Genomic DNA, 18,353 nt, shown 5'->3' with positions numbered 1-18,353 from the left:
GCTTCTCAGCACCGCTTGTGTGCAGCCTGACATGCCCCAACAGGAGAAGCTGACAAGCCGGCCAGGCAGGCCCGGGTCTCCCCAACATTCCTCAATGTGCAGATAACCCCACGTCACTGGGAACCTGAGGACCCCATACTCGGGTCTAGCCTGCAGGCAGCTGCAGGGGTGGCTCAGAGGGTCTCTCCCTATCCAGGGTCAGTCTTGCCCTGAGTAGGGGTGTGGTGACACTCCTCTCCTACTCTGAAACTGGGCCCGCGGATGGCTGGGGGAGGGGAAGGTGAGAGAAAAGGGAGGAGGAAGCACTTGTGATGCCAGAAATCCAAGAGAGACCGACAGTCTCAAGCAGCATGCTCAAGCAGCACCAAATCCCCTAGTTCTTCCAGTGGCAGTGTGGCTCGGGCTTAGCACGTGGACTCCAGGGTCCTCTGGAGTCCAGAACTTTTTTCTGGGCCTGTGTCCTGTCTCTACTACTTCCTGGCTGTGAGACCTTGGGCAAAATACTTAACCTCTTTGAGCCTCAGCTCCTCACCAATAAAAAGGGAATGACACTTAAGTTCCACCTCATAGGTTGTTGGGAGAATTAAGTCAATTAAAGGAAGTCCTGAGTAGGAATTCAATAAATGCAAGCTTTTGTTTGTTGCTTTTTCTTTTAAAAGGTTTTTTTTATTGAGGTATAATTGACATGTAACATTATATTAGTTTCAGGTGTATAGCCTGATTGGATGGCTAGTCACATACTGGATAGTCACATATATTTGAAGTGATCACTACAAGTCTAGTTAAACATGTTACCACACTTTGCAGATTTTTTTTCCTGTGATGAGAACTTTTCAGATCTACTGTCTTAGCAACTTTCAAGCATGTAATACTCTATTATTAACTATGGTCACCATGCTATACATGACATCCCCAGGACTTTACTTTTTTACTCCTTCCACCCATTTCACCCACCCCCCACTTCTGGCAACCACCAGTCTGTGAACCTGGTTTGGTTTATTCTTTTTGTTTGCGGGGGTGGGGGGGTGTTCTTTTTAGATTCCACATATAAGGGAAATCATACTTACAGTATCTGTCTTTCTCTGATTTATTTCACTTGCCCTCAAGGTCAGTGCAAGATGTTTTCAGCATCTTTTGGATATTCACACTCTCACATACCCAACCACACTCACATTCAGAAAAATAGCTCGGCCCCACATACACAAAAACACAATGACATGTACAGGTGCCCAAGGAGGTCTGTACAGACCCACGTGAACCTAGTCATGTGGGCATCACCATCATCTCCACTGCCAGCCCCCTTCGTACCCCACTTCCCCCTAATAAGCAGGGAGGAATCATCAGGAGCCCCCCACTTTTGCAGCAGAACTTCCTCAGGCCCTGAGCCTTGTCTGTAGGCCCTTTGGGAATGAGGAAGGGGCGGCCAACACGAGACCCCAGCAGTGAGCCTGCTCCCTGCAGACAAGGAGCACGGTGAAGATGCCAGGCTGGCAGGGCCTCCTCCCAGCAGGACAGTCAGTTACCTCCTCAGGGACACCAGAGGGAGGTGGGAAATGAGCACTTACAGAGCAGGGTGAGTCTGGAGCCAGCCACAAAGTAAACAGCAGGGCCATCGCCCAGGCAACCGTGGCCCCGGCGTGGGCCCCGGCGCCCCACGGGCCCTCTCAACCCCTGATGTACTTCCCTCAGCAGCCCCTCGACTGTCTCAAGGCATGCCCTTTCGGTAGCCATTCTGGTCTCAGGGTCTGTCTGGAGACTCGTCAGAAGGAAGAAGCCATGCTTTCTCCATCAGACTGGGCTCCTTGAGAGCAGGCTTGTTGTTGTTCCGCCCCATGTTAGTCCAGAGTCTCTTCCCAGCAGTCAAGCCCTGCGTCCTTCCCTCAGACTGGACAGTGTTCCAGGGCCTGGCCTGAGTCTCTCCCACAAGACTGAGAGTTTCCTAAGAATCATAGCTACTACATTTTCAGAAATGTATTTGTACGGCTAGAGTGCTTTGTCTGTAGTAGGCTCTGAAAAAGTATTTGCTGATGGTGAGAATGTGGAGAAATTCAAACTCTTGTGGTGGGATTCCTTTTGCTGGACTCCACCAGCAAATTCCCTTCTCTGGTGGGAATGCAAAATGGTTTATTTGCATTTCCAGAGCCCAGACTTGTGGACAAAGAAGGTGAAGTAGAGGAGGGGATGAATTGAGAGAGTGGCATTGACACTCCCGTGTGTCAAACAGACAGCTAGCAGGAAGCTGCTGTAAAACTCAGGCAGCCCAGGTCCAGTGCTCTGTGATGACCCAGAGGCATGGGATGGGGGCGGTGGGAGGGAGGCTCAAGAGGAAGGGGCTATATGTATATCTATGCCTGATTTCTGTTATTGTTCATCAAAGATCAACACATTGTAAAACAATTATATTCCAATTTTTAAAATAGTAGAAAACAATATGGTGGTTACTAAAAAAAATTAAACATAGAATTACGATATGACCCAACAATTCCACATCTGGCCGTGTACCCAAAAGAAGTGAAAGCAGGGACTCAAAATTTGTACAATGATGTTCACAGCAGCATATTTCATAAAGATTCCCTTTATGGAAAGGTGGAAACAACCCATTATAGATGAACTGTATAAACAAAATGTGGTATATATATACACACACAATGGAATTTTATTGTCTTAAATTCTGACATATGCCACAATATGGATGATCTGTGAAGACATTGTGAATTGAAAGTGAAAGTCACTCAATCGTGTCTGTGACCCCATGGATTGTAGTCCACCAGGCTTCTCTGTCAATGGAATTCTCCAGGCAAGAACACTGGAGTGGGTTGCCACTTTCTTCTCCAGGGGGTCTTCCCGACCCAGGGATGGAACCAGGGTCTCCTACATTGTATGCAGATTCTTTACCATCTGAGCTACAATGACCCGGTCGGTGAAGACATTATGCTACATGAAATAAGCCAGATCAAAAAGACAAGTATTGGAGCTTCCCTGGTGGTCCAGCGGTTAGGGCTCCACACTTTCACTGCAAGGGGCACGGGTTTGATCCCTGTTCTGGGAACTAAGATCCCACATGCCACGTGATATGGTCAAAAAGTAAAAAAAAAAAAAAGAAAAAAATGAGAGAGACAACACTGCTTTAAAAAAGAAAGACAAATATTGTATGATTCTGCTTATATGAGATACCTAGATTCACAGAGGCAGGAAATAGAATGGTGACTACCAAGGGCTGGGGGAAAGGGGACTGTAAGTTATCATTTAGTGGGTACAGAGTTTCAGTTTGGGAAGATGAAAAGGTTCTTGAGGTTTGTGGTGGTGACAGTTGCACAACGATGTGGATGGATTTAATGCCACTGAACCGTGCACTTAAAAATGATCAATTTTGAGCTGCCTATATTTTAGCATACACCAAGAAAATGGCAAAGTCAGAATTCAAATTAAAAATATATATACTGTTGAAAGAAAATAGAACAAATGAACGGGTCCTCCAATGGGGCCCAGGAGCAGGCCCTGCCCACAGTGGATGCCTAGGACAGCTGGGCACCTCCTGCAGAGAGAACCTTTCCCTCCCATCCCTTTCCATTGTGTCCTCTCAGAACCCCCACTGTCATCTCTGGGGCCCTAGTAGTCCCCATGCAGGGGGTGTTCTCAGGCCCAGGGGACCTCGCACACAGCAGATCCTTGGCGTTGATGAGGACCTACCACATATCAGGCTCCACTGGTGGCTCAGATGGTAAAGAATCTACCTTCAATACGGGGGAGCCAGGCTCGATCCCTGGGTTGGGAAGATCCATTGGAGAAGGAAATCGCAACCCACTCCAGTATTCTTGCCTGGAGAATTCCATGAACAGAGGAGCCTGGCGGGCTATAGTCCATAGTGTCACAAAGAATCGTACATGACTAAGCAACTAACGCTTTCACTTACCATCTATCGGAGGCCAGACATACAGATGCGATGTCTTGAAATGCCACATTCCAAGGTGCCAGGACTTTGGAAGAGCTTTTCTAGCAAAGCCAGGCTGAGTATGGGGCTCCTGATCCCCTGAGGTCCAACCCTCCCCTCAACACACACGTTTTTCCCAAGCCTACATACATATGGTTACACACTTGTAACATGTACACACACACCAAGGTGTGCACAGAGAGGCAAATCCCTGTTCTCCCATACTCTCTCAGGCACAGACTCCAAGAAAACCACGCCTGCACGCTGAAGGATGCAGACTTGGCAGAGACGCAGGCAGGTCCCGCATGCGGCAGAGCCCCCTGCTGGCCCAGGTCTGGCACACTTATCTCCTTTCACACAGCCCAGAGTGGGCAGGGTGCCCGCACTCCCCTTGCCTGCTGCATTGTCCAGGCCCCTAACCAGGCCCCAGGGTCAGACTCCCCAGGGTCAGACAGAGAAGCAGAAGGACAGAGAGACCGTGGACCCTTAGGAAGGGTCTCGCTTTGGTTGGCCAAGGAGGCCTGGAGAGAGGCCAGAGCCCTTTCTCAGACCAGATCGTGTTAGGGGCAGCCATTCCTGAAGGCCAGAGGATGCCTGCAATGAGTCTTCCCCAGAGTCATCATATCCGTTCTATGACTCCACACTGAAAAGCTCATTTCAGAGGAGACTGGGAGAGAACCCTGGGCGTGGCTCTTCCTGTGGCCCCCCACACCTCTCTCCAGAAGTTCTTCCCGTTGTCTGACCACCTGGGCAGACAACAGGTGCACCCACTGGTTTCTTTCAGGGGAGCACTCAGTCCAAGTCAAGCTGAGACCACATCCCCTCCCAGGGCAGGTCTCAGCAGATTCTGAAAGTCTCCCCAAGGGCACATGGGGCTCCCTACAGGGAGAGGTTCTCAGCTCCACCCCTGAAACCACCCACCCCCTCAGCCCAGGCCCTGCTCAACCAGGTCATCCTACGCCCAGCGCCCAGCTGCCCAGCGTAAGAGCTGAACCTCTCCCTAATCCAGCCCAAGTTGCCCCCGAGGCAGCTGGAAGGGTGGAGGGGACGGTGGCTCTGCAGGGACAAACAACCTCCCCTGGCTTCTGCCCAGGAGGGAGCCGCGATGGTTTCTGGGCTGGGCTCTGTGGTCTGGAGAGGACAGACGGCATTGCTTTCAGCCCCAGATCCTCCCCCTCACCAGGTGCCAGGCTCTGCACTTGGGGACACTGTGACAGCCGCAGCAGTAATTAATATTTGTTGAGCCCTTGCTATAAGACAGGCACACTTCACATGCATTACCTCATTTAACAGCAGAGCAGCTTCTTAGGATAAGTGAGACACACACCCACACACCGCCTTGGCCTCTTGGGCCCCCCACCCAGTCTGGTGCTGAGCTAAACTATAGGGCACCTAAGGGCGTGGGATAGAAGGCTGGCGAGGAGACTTCTGGCCCAGCCTTGAGAAAGCTGACCTGGAGAAAGGGTCACACTTGCCAACGGTTTTGACTCTAGTCCTTTTCTGGCTGTGTCCTTGAGTTCACACAGGTTTTCTTATTTCTTCAGTTACAAAACAAAGGTAGGTATAGCAGTCTGACAAAGTTGCTGGGAAGCATCCTGGGAACCGATAAGTGGGAGGGGTTATAGCCCCGGCCCTACCTCCCACCATCCGAGAGTGGACTCTGTTTCCCAAACGTCTCCTGAGTCCACCCACTTCACCATGTCCACCACTCTACTCAAGTCCCCATCATTCCTCTGGCCCCTGACAGTCCGGATGCGTTGTTTTAATATAAGGACCACCAGGCCCTGTGCAATGAGCCTCTGGGTTCCATGCCCAGCACACCCCCTTCCTCTGTGCTCCGGTTACCCTGGCCTCCTTCCAGTTCCTTTGAAGACTAGGCACCCTTCCAGCCTCAGGCCCTTTGCACATGCTGTTTCTGGAATGCTGTTCCCTCTTCCCCAGCTCCCTCCCTGCCTCATCAACCCACACCCTAATTAGTTCCAACCCACTCTGCAGTTCTCAGCAAAAGAGTCACTCCCCAGAGACACCTCCTCTGGCCCCTGGACCAGGTCAGATCTCACAGTACTCTCGAGATGGTGCCTATATATTTATGAGGTTATTTTGACCAACATCTCCCCCCTGGGGCTGCAGGTTCTAGAAGGCTGGGACCCTGTCAGCTTCTGGCCCAACGTGGATGCTCAGCACACTTGTTTCTGAATGTTCAGGAATGAGTGAGCCTCTCCTCAGAGAGGGTGGATGGTTGGCAAACTCCCATTCCCAGGAAAGGTCTGTCTGGGGCAGAGGCTGCTTCAGATCTTTGTCCATCTTCTTGTACAACTCCCCCCCCCCCCCCAACACCTTCCTCAGTAGGAACCAGATCCAGAAAGTGGGGGTGCTGGACGAAGAGAGTCAGGGGTAGGTAGAAAAGGGAAGCTGCTTCGTCTCTTTTGCAGGGTCCACTGACCCCTTACCCCAGCTGGCCAAGCCCTTGTTCACTCAGCGCTGGCCCACCACACCCACAGCTCTTGCTCCCTGGAATTTAACATTTGTCTTTCCCTCCCCCACCTTCCTTTAACTTTTCCCTTACCCTCCAGGTCTCAGCTTGACTGTTTGTGAAAAGCTTCCCGGACTGCAAGCTACGGGACTTGCCAGGGAGCCACTGCTAGCAGCCGCTCAGATTCAAGCCCAGGTCTGTCTACCGGCAGAATGCAGGCTCTCAGCCACCTCATCACACGCCTCATTACTACGTTTCTCCCTTGAGGCCCGGCTGAGAGACACGCCCCCTCTCTGGGCCTCAGTTTCCTCCCGAGGGTTCGGCTACCCCCAGACTTCGGGAAAACAGAGATGGAAAGTGGCGGAGGAGACACAGTGAGAAGTTCAAGGAGAGGAAAGAAGAGTGGAGGGAAGCAGGAGCGCAGAGGGTGGCAACCTCGGACCAGCCAGACGTGAGTAACGCCAAGTATGCGAACTACGCCAGCCCCAGAGCTATGAATAGGGCGGTCACGCTGGCCGCCCAGGTCGGCCCTTCACGCCTGCAGCCCCCGAGCCCAGCCCTGCATAAGGTCCCGAAATGGGGCGGAGGCCAAGGAGTCACGCTTGGGGGCGGAGGCTGAGTGGCAGGATCTAAGAGGTGTGGCCACGCAGATGAAATGCAAATAGAGAGCAGTTGGCTTATCTGATTGGTGGGTCTCTGCCCTTCCGGAAGCGTGCTCCGAATGGGCTCTAACAGCGCGCTGGGACCCTGCTCACACTTGTTTTTGCCCCGGCCGTCGCGGTTCCCCAGCGGTCCTTCGGGTCACCCCTTGGATGAGTCGCAGTGATATGTGCAACCTCTCAACCAGTTCAGGGCTTCCCTGGTAGCTCAGACAGTAAAGCGTCTGCCCACAATGTGGGAGACCTGGGTTCGATCCCTGGGTCGGGAAGATGCCCTGGAGAATGAAATGGCAACCCACTCCTATATTCATGCCTGAAAATCCCATGGACTGAGGATCCTGGTGGGCTACAGTCCATGGACTCGCAAAGAGTCGGACTCGACTGAGTGACTTCACTTCAACCAGTTCTGTCGAGGCCCTGGTAAGGCGCTGCGGTTGAGATACCGTTCCTTGCTCACCCCAGGGCCAGGTCAGCCTCTCCTCCTTGGAGCTCATATGTCTGACACCTGGTCTTTTAGAAAAGTACAAGAGCCCACCCCGGCCTCCCCCTTTCTCATCAATGACCAAAGTGGGGAGCACACTAGGCCACGATCAGGAGACTCAGTCCCCCGCCCAGAGCAACCCCTTGTGTGCCCCCAAAAGATTCAGTCAACCTCAGAGCCTGGCTCCTCTTTCTTTCATTCTGGCATGATTGATTAGGTGTCCCCAAGGGTGAGGAGTCCAAGAGACCTAAGATCAGGTCCTAGCTGTGTGACCCCAGTCAAGTCTCTTCCCTCTCCAAGCCTCAGCTGTGAATGAGGTCCCTGAGAGGGCTCAGTGTGGAATGCCTAGCACATAGAAGTTTTTTGATAAATCTTAGTTCAGTAGTCCACAAAGGATTTTTTTTTTCATTAATAAAACAGCTCCTGATTTTATGAAGAGACAGACATGAGAGAAAATTTAAAGGCCGCAGAGCATAGTGTTTAAACATTCCTAAACAAGATTCAGAAGAATCTGGCTTTGAATCCCAGTTTGGTCACACTTCCTAGCTGTGTGTCCTTGGACTAGTTACTAACCTCTCTGAGCCTCTGTCCGCATTTATAAAATAGAGATACTCTAAAAATAAAATATAATAGAGATACTCTATTCTTATTGTACACATTATAAAACAGAGATACTCTATTCATTGTTATACACATTAAAGAGATAAATGTGTATAAAGTGCTCAGTACAACAGTGCCGGACACTGAAATGTTCAATAAAAGTTAGTTGCAACCAGTACTCTTATTGTTATTATTATGTAGTTTTTACAAGGCAGTGTGAAGTACTATGGTAACTTTCAGTTCATCAGTCAACAATATTCATTCAATTTGGCCAGGTCTAGAAGCTGAAGATAAGAGTAGTGAACAAGACAAAGTCCCTACCCTCGTGGGGCTTAAAGTCTAGTGCCCAGAGGAGGAAATTCCTGTATATTTGAGGAATTGGTGGCTGATACGTGTGTGTGTGTGTGTGTGTGTGTGTGTGTGGCAGATTTACAGAGAAGGATATTTGAACTGGACATTGAGGATAAACAGGAGTTTATGAAATGGAGAAGGCAAGGAAGTTCTATCAGACAAGGGAAAGAGATGGTATGGCATGTTTCTGGGAAGGGGAGGACGGTGACACATCCCACTTGCATCCTGTCCTCTCCGTCTCCAGTTCCACATTCAGCCCTCATCAACTCTCACCTGGTCTGCTGCCTCCACTTCCTGACACCTCTCCATGGCTCCACAGTATCTATGGGAGCAAGTCAAGTTCCATAGTATGGAATGAAGGATCCTCCATGAGATGGAGAAGAGGGCCAGGATCTGGCCCTCATTGGCCTTGACAGCCTCAATCTCTCTTTCCTCTCAATCTTGCACTCACTGGCCCCGTAAGAGGCCAGGCTATTTGATACCTCCTTGCCTTTGCTCATGCTGGGTCCTTCTGGCTAGAATGCCCGTCTCTCCCTTCTTCACTTTCCCACTTGTCCCAGAAGGCATCTTTCAAGCCTTGGCAAGCCTCACCTCCTTGGGGAAGCCTTCATCCCTTCAGAGCTGGAGCATCTTTAGCGGGGCAGGGACTCAGCCCACATTTATTGACAGAGCCCTGGGGTCCTCCATACCACTCACGAGCAGTCTCAGAGACAGGGGGAACCCCTGTGCATGCAGGGTCACAGAGAAGCAGGACATAATCGTGCTGCCTGCATCCACCAACTTTCCTTCATTATGCCAGCCCCTACCTGGACTTCAAGGCTCAGCTGGAGGCAGGGAGAAGTGTCCACCTTTCCAGGATGGGGACTGTGCTCCCAGGCTCTTTCTTGTCAGGGAAAGTAGCCATGACACACAATAGCCTTAGTTAGAATTCAGAAAGACCCAGATTTAAATTTGGATGCCGGATGACCTTTGGTGGAGTAATTTAGCCTCTCAGGGTCTTGGTTCTTGTTATTTGTAAATGTACAACCACTTCATGACAGTCCTTGAAAATTGATCAAAAGAGGTTTCACCAAAGAATTTTCAACAATAGATTTGGAAAGAGGAGATGAGAGAAAGGAGATTGATCACATCACCAACTGGTTTTTAACCAATCCCGACAGCAATTCTACCCAGGGGCATTGTTTCCATCTTTCAACTCCCGTCACCACTTTTGTGACCACATTTACACTGAAATGATGTCGTAGTGAAGACATCATTTGTATCTGCTATAGGTCTGTCTCTCTGGTTAGATCAGGCCAATTTTCATGGTAATATTTTTTTGGGGTGGCAAGGGGTGTCTGCACTGGTGGATAGTATGCATGCACATCTCAGAACCCCTTATAAAACCTTAGTGGAGCTTTTGGCTGGTGGGGAAGCAGACAAGGAACCCCTTGAGGGCAGGGCTATTTCATATTCATCCACAGAGAGAGCCTGGAACACAGACAGTGCACAGGAAACGGCCACCAAATGAACAAAGTCCAGTCTGGTCTGCATTAAGATCTCGCCACTGCCTGATTTTCCCAGGCACTGAGCCTCCAGTTCTTGGCATCAGGTCCTTCTCCTGCCCCAGGCTGAAATTAGGGAGAGGGACACTCTCAGGCAAGCCAGGCCTGGGAATGTCCTCAGCACCCTGGGCCACACCCAGTCTCAGAGAATGCTTTCCCTAGCACTGTGGGGATCTAAGCACCTGGAAGCCACTGGAGGAGGAAAAGGTCCCAGTGGGACAGGGAGGGGGACCCGTTTCTCATCCCACCAGCAATCCTGGCCTTGCTGTGTGACCCCCATTGCTTGACTCCCACTCTCCCCTCTTGGAGACATGCCATCCCCTCCTGGGCTGTGGGTCCAACCTCAGCTGCCCCCTTATCCCTTCACCCCCACCAGGTGCTGCAGGGCAGAGGGGGGCACAGAGCCAAGGCTTCATTAGAGCTAATGACGGCTCAGCCCTTCAGATGCCAGTGCAAGATACAGGAAAGTACCAGAGCCACCCGCAGCCCTCCCCCCATCACAGCCTGGTGCTCAGCTCCCTCCTCCCCTTCTCTTGGGGAGGCACCAGGGGCCACACCCTCGGAAGAGGAAAGGGAGATTGAGAAGTGTCTTCCCAAGTACAGAGTGCGTGATGCCAGGGGAAGATGGGGAGGAGGGGCCTGAACCAGAAAACAGCCTCAGGGTGGGGGAGGGGTCTCACCTGGGCTCCAAAGGCTCCATGGTCCACCGCTCAGTCCAAAGCAACCCACCAACAGACACTCACCCCTTCCTTTCCTCCCTTTCACGGAACACAGCAGGTCAGAGCTGGGGAGACCATGGGCTCTTGTCCACTCCCCTCGGGTCAGAACTAAGCAGCCTGAACCTGCCTCTCACCTGGCGTCCAGCCTCCCTCTTCCTCCCACTGTTGCCGGTCCTCTCCCCTCTGCTTCTAGACCCTCGGCCTTGGACTTTCTCTAGGCCCAGAGGTGGTGGCGGCCTTTAATATCCATCCAGCTAAAACTTACAAAGATGTTCCCTCTGGGGGGTTGGCTCTCCCTGGCCCCTCACTGTCTTTCAGAGAATGATGGAAACTCTGAGGTGGAGGGCAGGGGTCTGCACTGCAGCCTCCCCTTCCAGCCTATTAGGGGCACTTAGACACACCCTCTAAGTCCTGCATCTACACCCAACTCTTTCCAAGGAGCTCTCACACACTTTGAGGAAATTAAAAAGGAAGAAGCTGCAGATTTAGGAGCCCAGAGTCAGATAGAAATCAAGCTAGGGACTGTCGGAAACCAGGACAAAATGAACTCTGTCCTTCCCTAATTAACCCCCACTTGGCAGCCAAGACCCTGGAGCGGCTGTCCTTCCACATGGCTCCCACATGTCCCCCCAGCCTGGCCACATTCCTCCGGCCCACACACCTCCCACCAGCCCGCCCACCCGAAGGGGCCGGCGCCGGGTCTGTTTCCATCCTTGGCTGTGGGTCTGTCATCCCCGTGCTCCGCCCCAGTTCTCTCCTCCCAGGGACTCAGGCTGAGCTTTGAAAGGGTCACTTCAAAGAGGACCTGCCTGCCGAGGGCCCAGCCAGACCCAGGGCTGGCTGCTGGGCCAGATTCCCGGTGGCCGGGGACAAAGGCCCCACTGTTCCCCCGACCCCCGGACGCCCCCAAATGCACTGGCATGAGAAGTCTTTCTTTCCCCAGTTCTGCTCCTTACAGGCCCCGGCTCTTTGCCACAGGGAGTAGTCCTGATCCCTCGTCCAGCTAAGTCTCGAGGGTGGGGAGGTCAGGGAACTACCTGTTTCCCACCCCCACCATACACCCAATACCTTTGGGCAGCCAGGATGTGGAGGCAGCTTTGGGCTGACCGCAGAGCCCGCGGTCCAGACACCTCCCTGCTCCTCAGTCACCAAGCCCTGCCCAGGCCGCTTCTCACACCCATCAGAACCATACTTATCCTCCCAGGCCTCCCCCAGGCAGCCTTTCAGGGTTCCCTTTCCTCAGAGGTGCCTCACAGCCCAAACCACAGCAGCCAACCTCTCCCTCTTCTCCCCAGTTCCTGACAGTGGGGACCACATCTCACCTGCTCCTCTAATTTCTTACCATGCAGTGCTGATCCCAAAGCAGGGTCCTTAGGTTTTTCTATGTCGACTCCTCACCCAATGCCGGAATTCTCTCTAGTCCAACCTGTGCTTGCTTACCTCCACTGATGGGGGCCTCATTACCTCCAAGGACAGCTCTTCTGATTACTCCAACCATACAGGGTTCTCTTTATTGAGCCCAAGGTGTATCATTCTCATTTCTAGCCACTGATTATTGTTTGTTTAATAACAGTTTCAGCTAATAGTTGCAATTATCAAATGTCAGCCACTTGGTAAAGTATTACCTCATTTAATCCTTTCAACAATTTTGAGGGATTATTTCAGGGATAAGAAAATGAAAATTAAAAAAAAATAATAATGAAAATGGAAACTAAAAACAACTAAGTGAGTTGGCCAAGGTCATACAGTTAATAAGGGGTAAAGCTGAAATTTGAACCCACTCAGGCTGAAGGCAAGGCCAGACACCCAAGGTGCCTCCCAGTGCCAAACCTGGGGCTCTCATCGCCCGCGTGGCCTGTCTATATTAGAAGGCAGATCACACTCCCCACACTTCTTTTTTCCTAGTTAGCTCCCACCAGCCTTTGTCAGCAGATGAAGTGTGGCCTGCGGATAGTGACAGTTTGATGCTAATTCAAAGCAGTCCGTGGGGAACAGAGGGAGTCAGAGGGGAAGAAGTCACCTGATTAGGGGTACACAGGCTGGAGGAAGCTGGAGGAGGTGGCCTCGGGCTTCAGGTTTACAACTCGAGGTGACTGGAAACCCAACACCCCTTCCCATGAGAGATGGAGAATTGGTAGTTGTGACAGGCCCTGTCCCAAACCTGCTACTCCGTCCACCCTCCAACTTAAAAGGGAAGGAATCTTCCACCAAGATTGTACATTGGGCTGAACATCTCAGGACCAGAGAGATGAAAAGGGAACAGATATCTTTAATCCAACCTGTAGTCTTTTTCCCACCTGCCCATTGCTCAGCACCACTCCCTTAGAACTCTGGGGAAGGAAGGAAGGGAGGGAATGAGAGCAAGAGAGAAGTCAGAAAGCTGGGGGCCCTCAATGGCCTTGGAGGGCAGGTGTGATAGGGTGTGGGTGAGATTTTTTTTTTTGGCCATGCCACACGACTTGCAGGGTCTTAGCTCCCATCTAGGGTCAGGAGTGCAGGCTCCTAACCACTGGACTTCCAGGTAAGTCCCCAGGGTGAGCTTTCCTTTCCTCTCTAGCTTTGGCTCAGGCAGTCCTGAAGCAGAGAATAAGATGATGCACCTCTAGGCTACCTTCCCAAGACTCTAACCCAGTTACTTCCAAAGGATTAGACTACAGGATTCCATGGTTTTTTCCACACCGTCGTCAGTCAGTCAGTCAACAAACATTCTCAGAGCTCTGGCTGTGTACCAGGTTCTGTGGACACTAAGATAAACACAGCACCTCTGGGGCTCCTGGAATAAGCATGGTCAACTCCCTAGCTCTGCCGCTTACTAGCTGGGTGACCTCAGGAGGCCATATAATTCTTTGTGTCAGTGTCTTCATCCGTCACATGGGATGGGGACTGCGCACCCCCATGCAAGTGGTGGCCGTGATTATTTTTCTTGCCCTCAAATAACTCCAGTCTGGCAGGGAGACTGATGTGTAGACCAAGCATCCCGATCCTGGGCGGAGCTGGCCCAGAGCACCCTAGAGGTCCAGGGGAGGGGCTGCTCCCCGGCCTGCATTTCACAAACATTTATGGAGGGCTGGCCGCTCTGTGCCAGGCACTGTGCTGGCCACTGGGGACACAGAGATGAACAGGACACATTGTCCACTTGTCCCTGCTCCTCCCTGCCCTCCCTTATCCCTCCCAGTGTTGGAACCTTGCACTGGAACGGGGCACCCAGGACAGAGCTGAGTAGGAAAAGGCACAGCCCGGGAGCCTGGGAATCAGAACGCCCTGGGTTCACGTCCACCACTCTCAGGTTGTCTGGCCTTGGCCACTCTCTGGCCTCAGGCTCCCCACTGCTGGACAAGATGGGCCCTCTGGTCCTGACCCACTCTGACAGGTGACAAGCTCCACCCCGACAGAGATTTCAACTGGCCCCAGAGTCCACCCCAGACTGCTGTCCCACTGAGGCAGTGAGGAGGAGACGCCAGCCTGGTACTGACTGGCACTGCCCTGCTGACAAGCTGGCATAATTTCACATGAAAAAGGGGGGCCTGGATCTGAAGGCGGGTGTTTGAAGTGGGTGGAGGGTGCTAGGGGAAAGGCAGAGCCAGCTCCCACAGGCCCTATTCATGGCTCTCTCTGGGGAGGGAGAGAGAGCAGGATAATTAAAACCAGGCTTTGTCCAAACCCCTGACCAAGCCAATATCTCACCTTTGAACCCCTGCAGCCAACAGAGCACAGCTGATGCCCCTTTGGAAGGAAAACACCAGTGAACCAAGCCACAGACCAAGTGTGGTGGGTTGGCATGGGGTGGGATGGGGGGCTGGAGGAGTAAATGAGCCAATTCTCCATCCACCAAACACAGATGGACACCTGAGGCTTGGCCATCCTGAGGCATCTTTGTCCCCATTTCTGTCTCAGCTGAACAAGCCATCAAGCTCCAATCCAGCAAGAGACTGACCTTGATCTTGGCTTGTATCCAAAACAGACCCAGATTCAGGGTGGGAGTAACAGCAGACAAGTCAGGTCATGAGACGTAGGGTAGTGGAGTGAGATCATGAACTTAAGCCAGACTGCTGGGTTCCTATCCTGGCTCTGCCACTCATTAGTAATGTGATTTTGGCCAAACTATTGGTTCTCTGTGCCTCAGTGTCTTCAACTGAAAACTGAGGATAATAAAATAATAGTACCCACATCACTGTGGTTTTGTGAGGACTGAAAGAGGTAACATATAAATCCTGGCCCAGAGAAATTGCTATCTATGTCTTAGCTATCAGCTCTACTATTAAAGCAACTCCTCATCCTTACAACACATTTTTTTCAGGCACTAATGTATATGCTCATTTGAGTATATTTGCATCTCCCATGAATCTCTCCAGATTTTTACACTGGAATCCATCATAGGAATCTGCCTAGCCCACTACACCAGAGGAAATTTCCCTGCATGATGCTCCAGGCTAGCCTGGGATGCTACAGCTTATAAACTTCTCCCTAGAAGTTCTCCTAAAGTGCTAACTGCAGTCCTTCATTTGGTAACTTATTCCATTCTCCTTTGTAGACTCTCTTTTAATCTGATACATCATGAAGTCCTTAAGTATCCCTGCAATACACGATGAAGCAATAAATGCCTCTGCCCACTCCTGCACTCTCTGTTCTCCAGCACCCTCCCTCATCCCCCACTCTAGGTCAAAATGCTGCAACCATGGAGGGCCAGTCAGGCCTCCTGCTCGCCTGGCCCATGAGCTCAGAGCTGGCCGGAGGCAGGGGCACAGAGGTCCCCATCAAGGCTGCCTAAACACAGGGCCTATTCCCAGAGTCCAGTCCCTTTCTGCTTGAGCTGAGATCCTCAAAAGCCTGCCCCATTCTTCATGGTGTCCCAAAGCCACCTTCCTAATACTACCCCCCTCCTCAGAGTTTCATCTTGTGCCGTGACTCCCATCAGAAGATTCGGCACTATTGTTGTATAGTCTCAGCCGCTAATATCCACCCTACCTGCTCCCAGGGCTTGGCTTTTGAGGCCATCATATCCAGCATTGAAGGATTTATGCATTGAAACCTAGGGTGGACCCAAACACTTTCTGAGCAAGTAGAAGAGTCTGGGGCTGGGAGCCTTTGGCCTGTGTTTGGAGGTGAGATGACTGGTTATGTAACTGAGATTCAAACTGCATGCCAATGAGTGCATCTCAGTGAGAGCGGCCACTCTGAGGAATGGGGTTGTTGCCCTGGCAGAGGGGGAGAACCCCAGGGGATCAAATGCCATCCACCCCCAGCAGAGCCACAGGGTGGGGCTGGGGGTGGAGATAGTAGGGGGGGTGGGGATGAAGTAGGTGGTGGAGCGTGTGTGGAGGGGGCGATCCAAGGAACTCAAGGATAATGACCTCTACTTACACCCCCTGTCCATCCTGAAATTCAAGTTTGTAATTAGGAAACACTTTTGGCTGAAAGGTAGAGGGGGAGTCTGGGATAGAGATGCAGATTAAGGGAGAACTGTGCACACATCCAGCTCCCGAGGAACACACCAGGCTTAGAGATTCCAAAGCACCAGACTCCCGCTCAACACTGAGCGGATGGTTGGGAAGGAATAGCCCTAAATCTTCCAGCCTCCGATAAAAGAGCAAGAGACCTCGGCCCAGGCCTTGATCCCAAGCTGGACCCCCCAGAGAACTTTTTCCCCAGCTCTGACAGTATTCAACTCTTCAGCTTGGAAAGAGGGGGATTGTGTTTTGGGGTGGTGCTCCAGCAGAACTGGGCAGTCAGGCTCAGAGGTAGGGAGGGGGATGGCCCCAATGGAGCCCGAAGGCCCCTGCTGGCCCCTCCCCAGCCTCAGCAGCTGGCAGATGAAAGAACCCAAGCAAAGCAGCCCAGCGCTGAGTAATGCCCCTGGCACCCCGTGCCCAGACCCACCCACAGCCAGCCTGAGAGGGCAGAAGGGAGGGCAGTTGGCCTGAAGGACTGGGGGTCCCGGCCCTGTTTCTCTTCCCCAGGACCCAGTGGGGCGGAGGACCTGCACCCGGCAGCTTGTCGGGTGGTCCGGCCCGGCAGGAGGGGAGTGTGGCCCAGGGAGGGGGTGTCCGGCCACAGTGGCCAAGGACATCCCGCTCTGGGAACCCCCTCCCCCACTCCCTCTCCCTCCAGCTGTGCCGGGGCCTCGCCAACGGAAAACGAAAACTTGGGCAGAGGAAACGGCGGCAGGCGCCCCGCCTGAAAAACCCGGACAAAAGGCGCGGGCCTCCCGCCCTCGCTGCCCGGCCGCCGGGGGCCTGGCACCGCTGCCCGGGTCGGTGCCCCTGGCCCTGGCAGCCCGGAGCGCGTCCCAACCCCTGACTACCTTCCTCCTTCCCGTCCTTTGCCCAGGGCAGCTCCCGCTCCAGCCCCCTTCCCAACCACCAGCGGATGTCCCCTGCGGCCGCGCCTCGCGGTGCCCGCGCCGTGTGCCCCAGGCTGTGCCCACGGAGCGGGGACGCCGCGACCCCGGCCCTGCTGCTACCTCCCCGGCAGCGCCTGGATCCGCCCCCTTTCCTGGATCAGCGCCCTCACCTTGGGGGGCCGGGGCTCCGGGCGAGGCGGGATCCCGACCAGGCAGAAGGCGACTCCATTCATCGGGCGGCAGGGGCGGCTCTGTGGCCAGGGCACTGCTGGGGGCGCAGGCAGGGACCCGGGAGGGGCGGGGGCCGAGGGGGCGGGGTCGAACGCGGAGGGTGGGGCGTCTCTTCGCTCCTCCCCCTGCGCTCCGGACAGGGCGCACCCTCTGCCTCTTGCTGGGTTAGAGATGCGTACAGGAGGGCTGAGGTTGGGGTTGGCGCTGACAGCCAGCGTAAGAGAGACGGTCTCAGGGAGACAGTTTGGGCTGGCCCAGCCCAGAAAAGACGATGATCCAGGCAGGCCAAGCAAAGAGGATACGGGCACAGAACACAAGATTAGCACCTAGAGAGGGAGGGAGGGAGGGAGAAGAAACGGAAAGGGAAGCAGAGAGAAACAAAGCCAGACAGAGATGATCAGAAACAGAGACGGAGAGACTCAGAAAGCAGGAGAGAGGCTGAGACAAGATAGAGACAGAGAGAGGCAGAGAAAATGAGAGACAAAGATGAAGAGACTCAGGTTGGAAGAGAGGGAGAGACAGAAAAAAGACTTAGGGAGCCTTCCATTCAGAGACTCATGGCAGTTGAGACAAGGGCAGAGATGGGAGACGGGGGAGGGTAACAGGGGAGCTTTCAGGAGTTTTTATGCTCCTCAATCTTGGACTCCCTTCCCAGTCTCAGCTCATGCAGTCAGGGGAGAGGAAGCTGTAAGAGAGAAGCAGACCTTCAGACCCCCACCCAGCCAGCCTGTGGCTCACGCCTTTAGACAGCTCACAGACCCACTCTGCAGTGGGTGACAATAAAAGCAGAGACCCTTCAGGCCTCCCAGTCACAAGCTCCCACAGCCTCCTTTCCCAACCTCATTCTGAGCTAGGCTCAAGGAACAAACCAGGGTCCTGAGTCCATTTCTCATTTCCGTGCCCCCAAGCAGCCCATCCCCTGATGACCTTGGAAGGGACAGTCTCTCAGGCTTTAGTTTCTGTTGGAAAGTTCTTTCTGCTGTCTAACAACATCCTTCCTATCTCCTTTTTTTTACATTCTATG

At 52.9% G+C, this 18,353-nt stretch overlaps 1 protein-coding gene across 1 annotated transcript in view; it reads right to left on the bottom strand.

Annotated features, from left to right (window-relative positions):
- The window catches only part of ARHGAP23 (Rho GTPase activating protein 23), a 73,874-nt gene extending 56,498 nt beyond the window's left edge, over positions 1-17,376 (bottom strand). Inside the window, exon 1 of the mRNA XM_070479364.1 lies at positions 17,269-17,376. Within this exon, the coding sequence (XP_070335465.1) occupies positions 17,269-17,331 (63 nt within the window). The 5' untranslated portion in view covers positions 17,332-17,376. The remainder of the gene's footprint in view (positions 1-17,268) is intronic.
- Positions 17,377-18,353: the final 977 nt, after the last annotated feature.

Source organism: Odocoileus virginianus, chromosome 17 (assembly GCF_023699985.2).
Source record: "Odocoileus virginianus isolate 20LAN1187 ecotype Illinois chromosome 17, Ovbor_1.2, whole genome shotgun sequence".
NCBI classification, from domain to species: Eukaryota; Metazoa; Chordata; class Mammalia; order Artiodactyla; family Cervidae; genus Odocoileus; species Odocoileus virginianus.
This window is presented reverse-complemented; position numbering and strand designations above follow the sequence as displayed.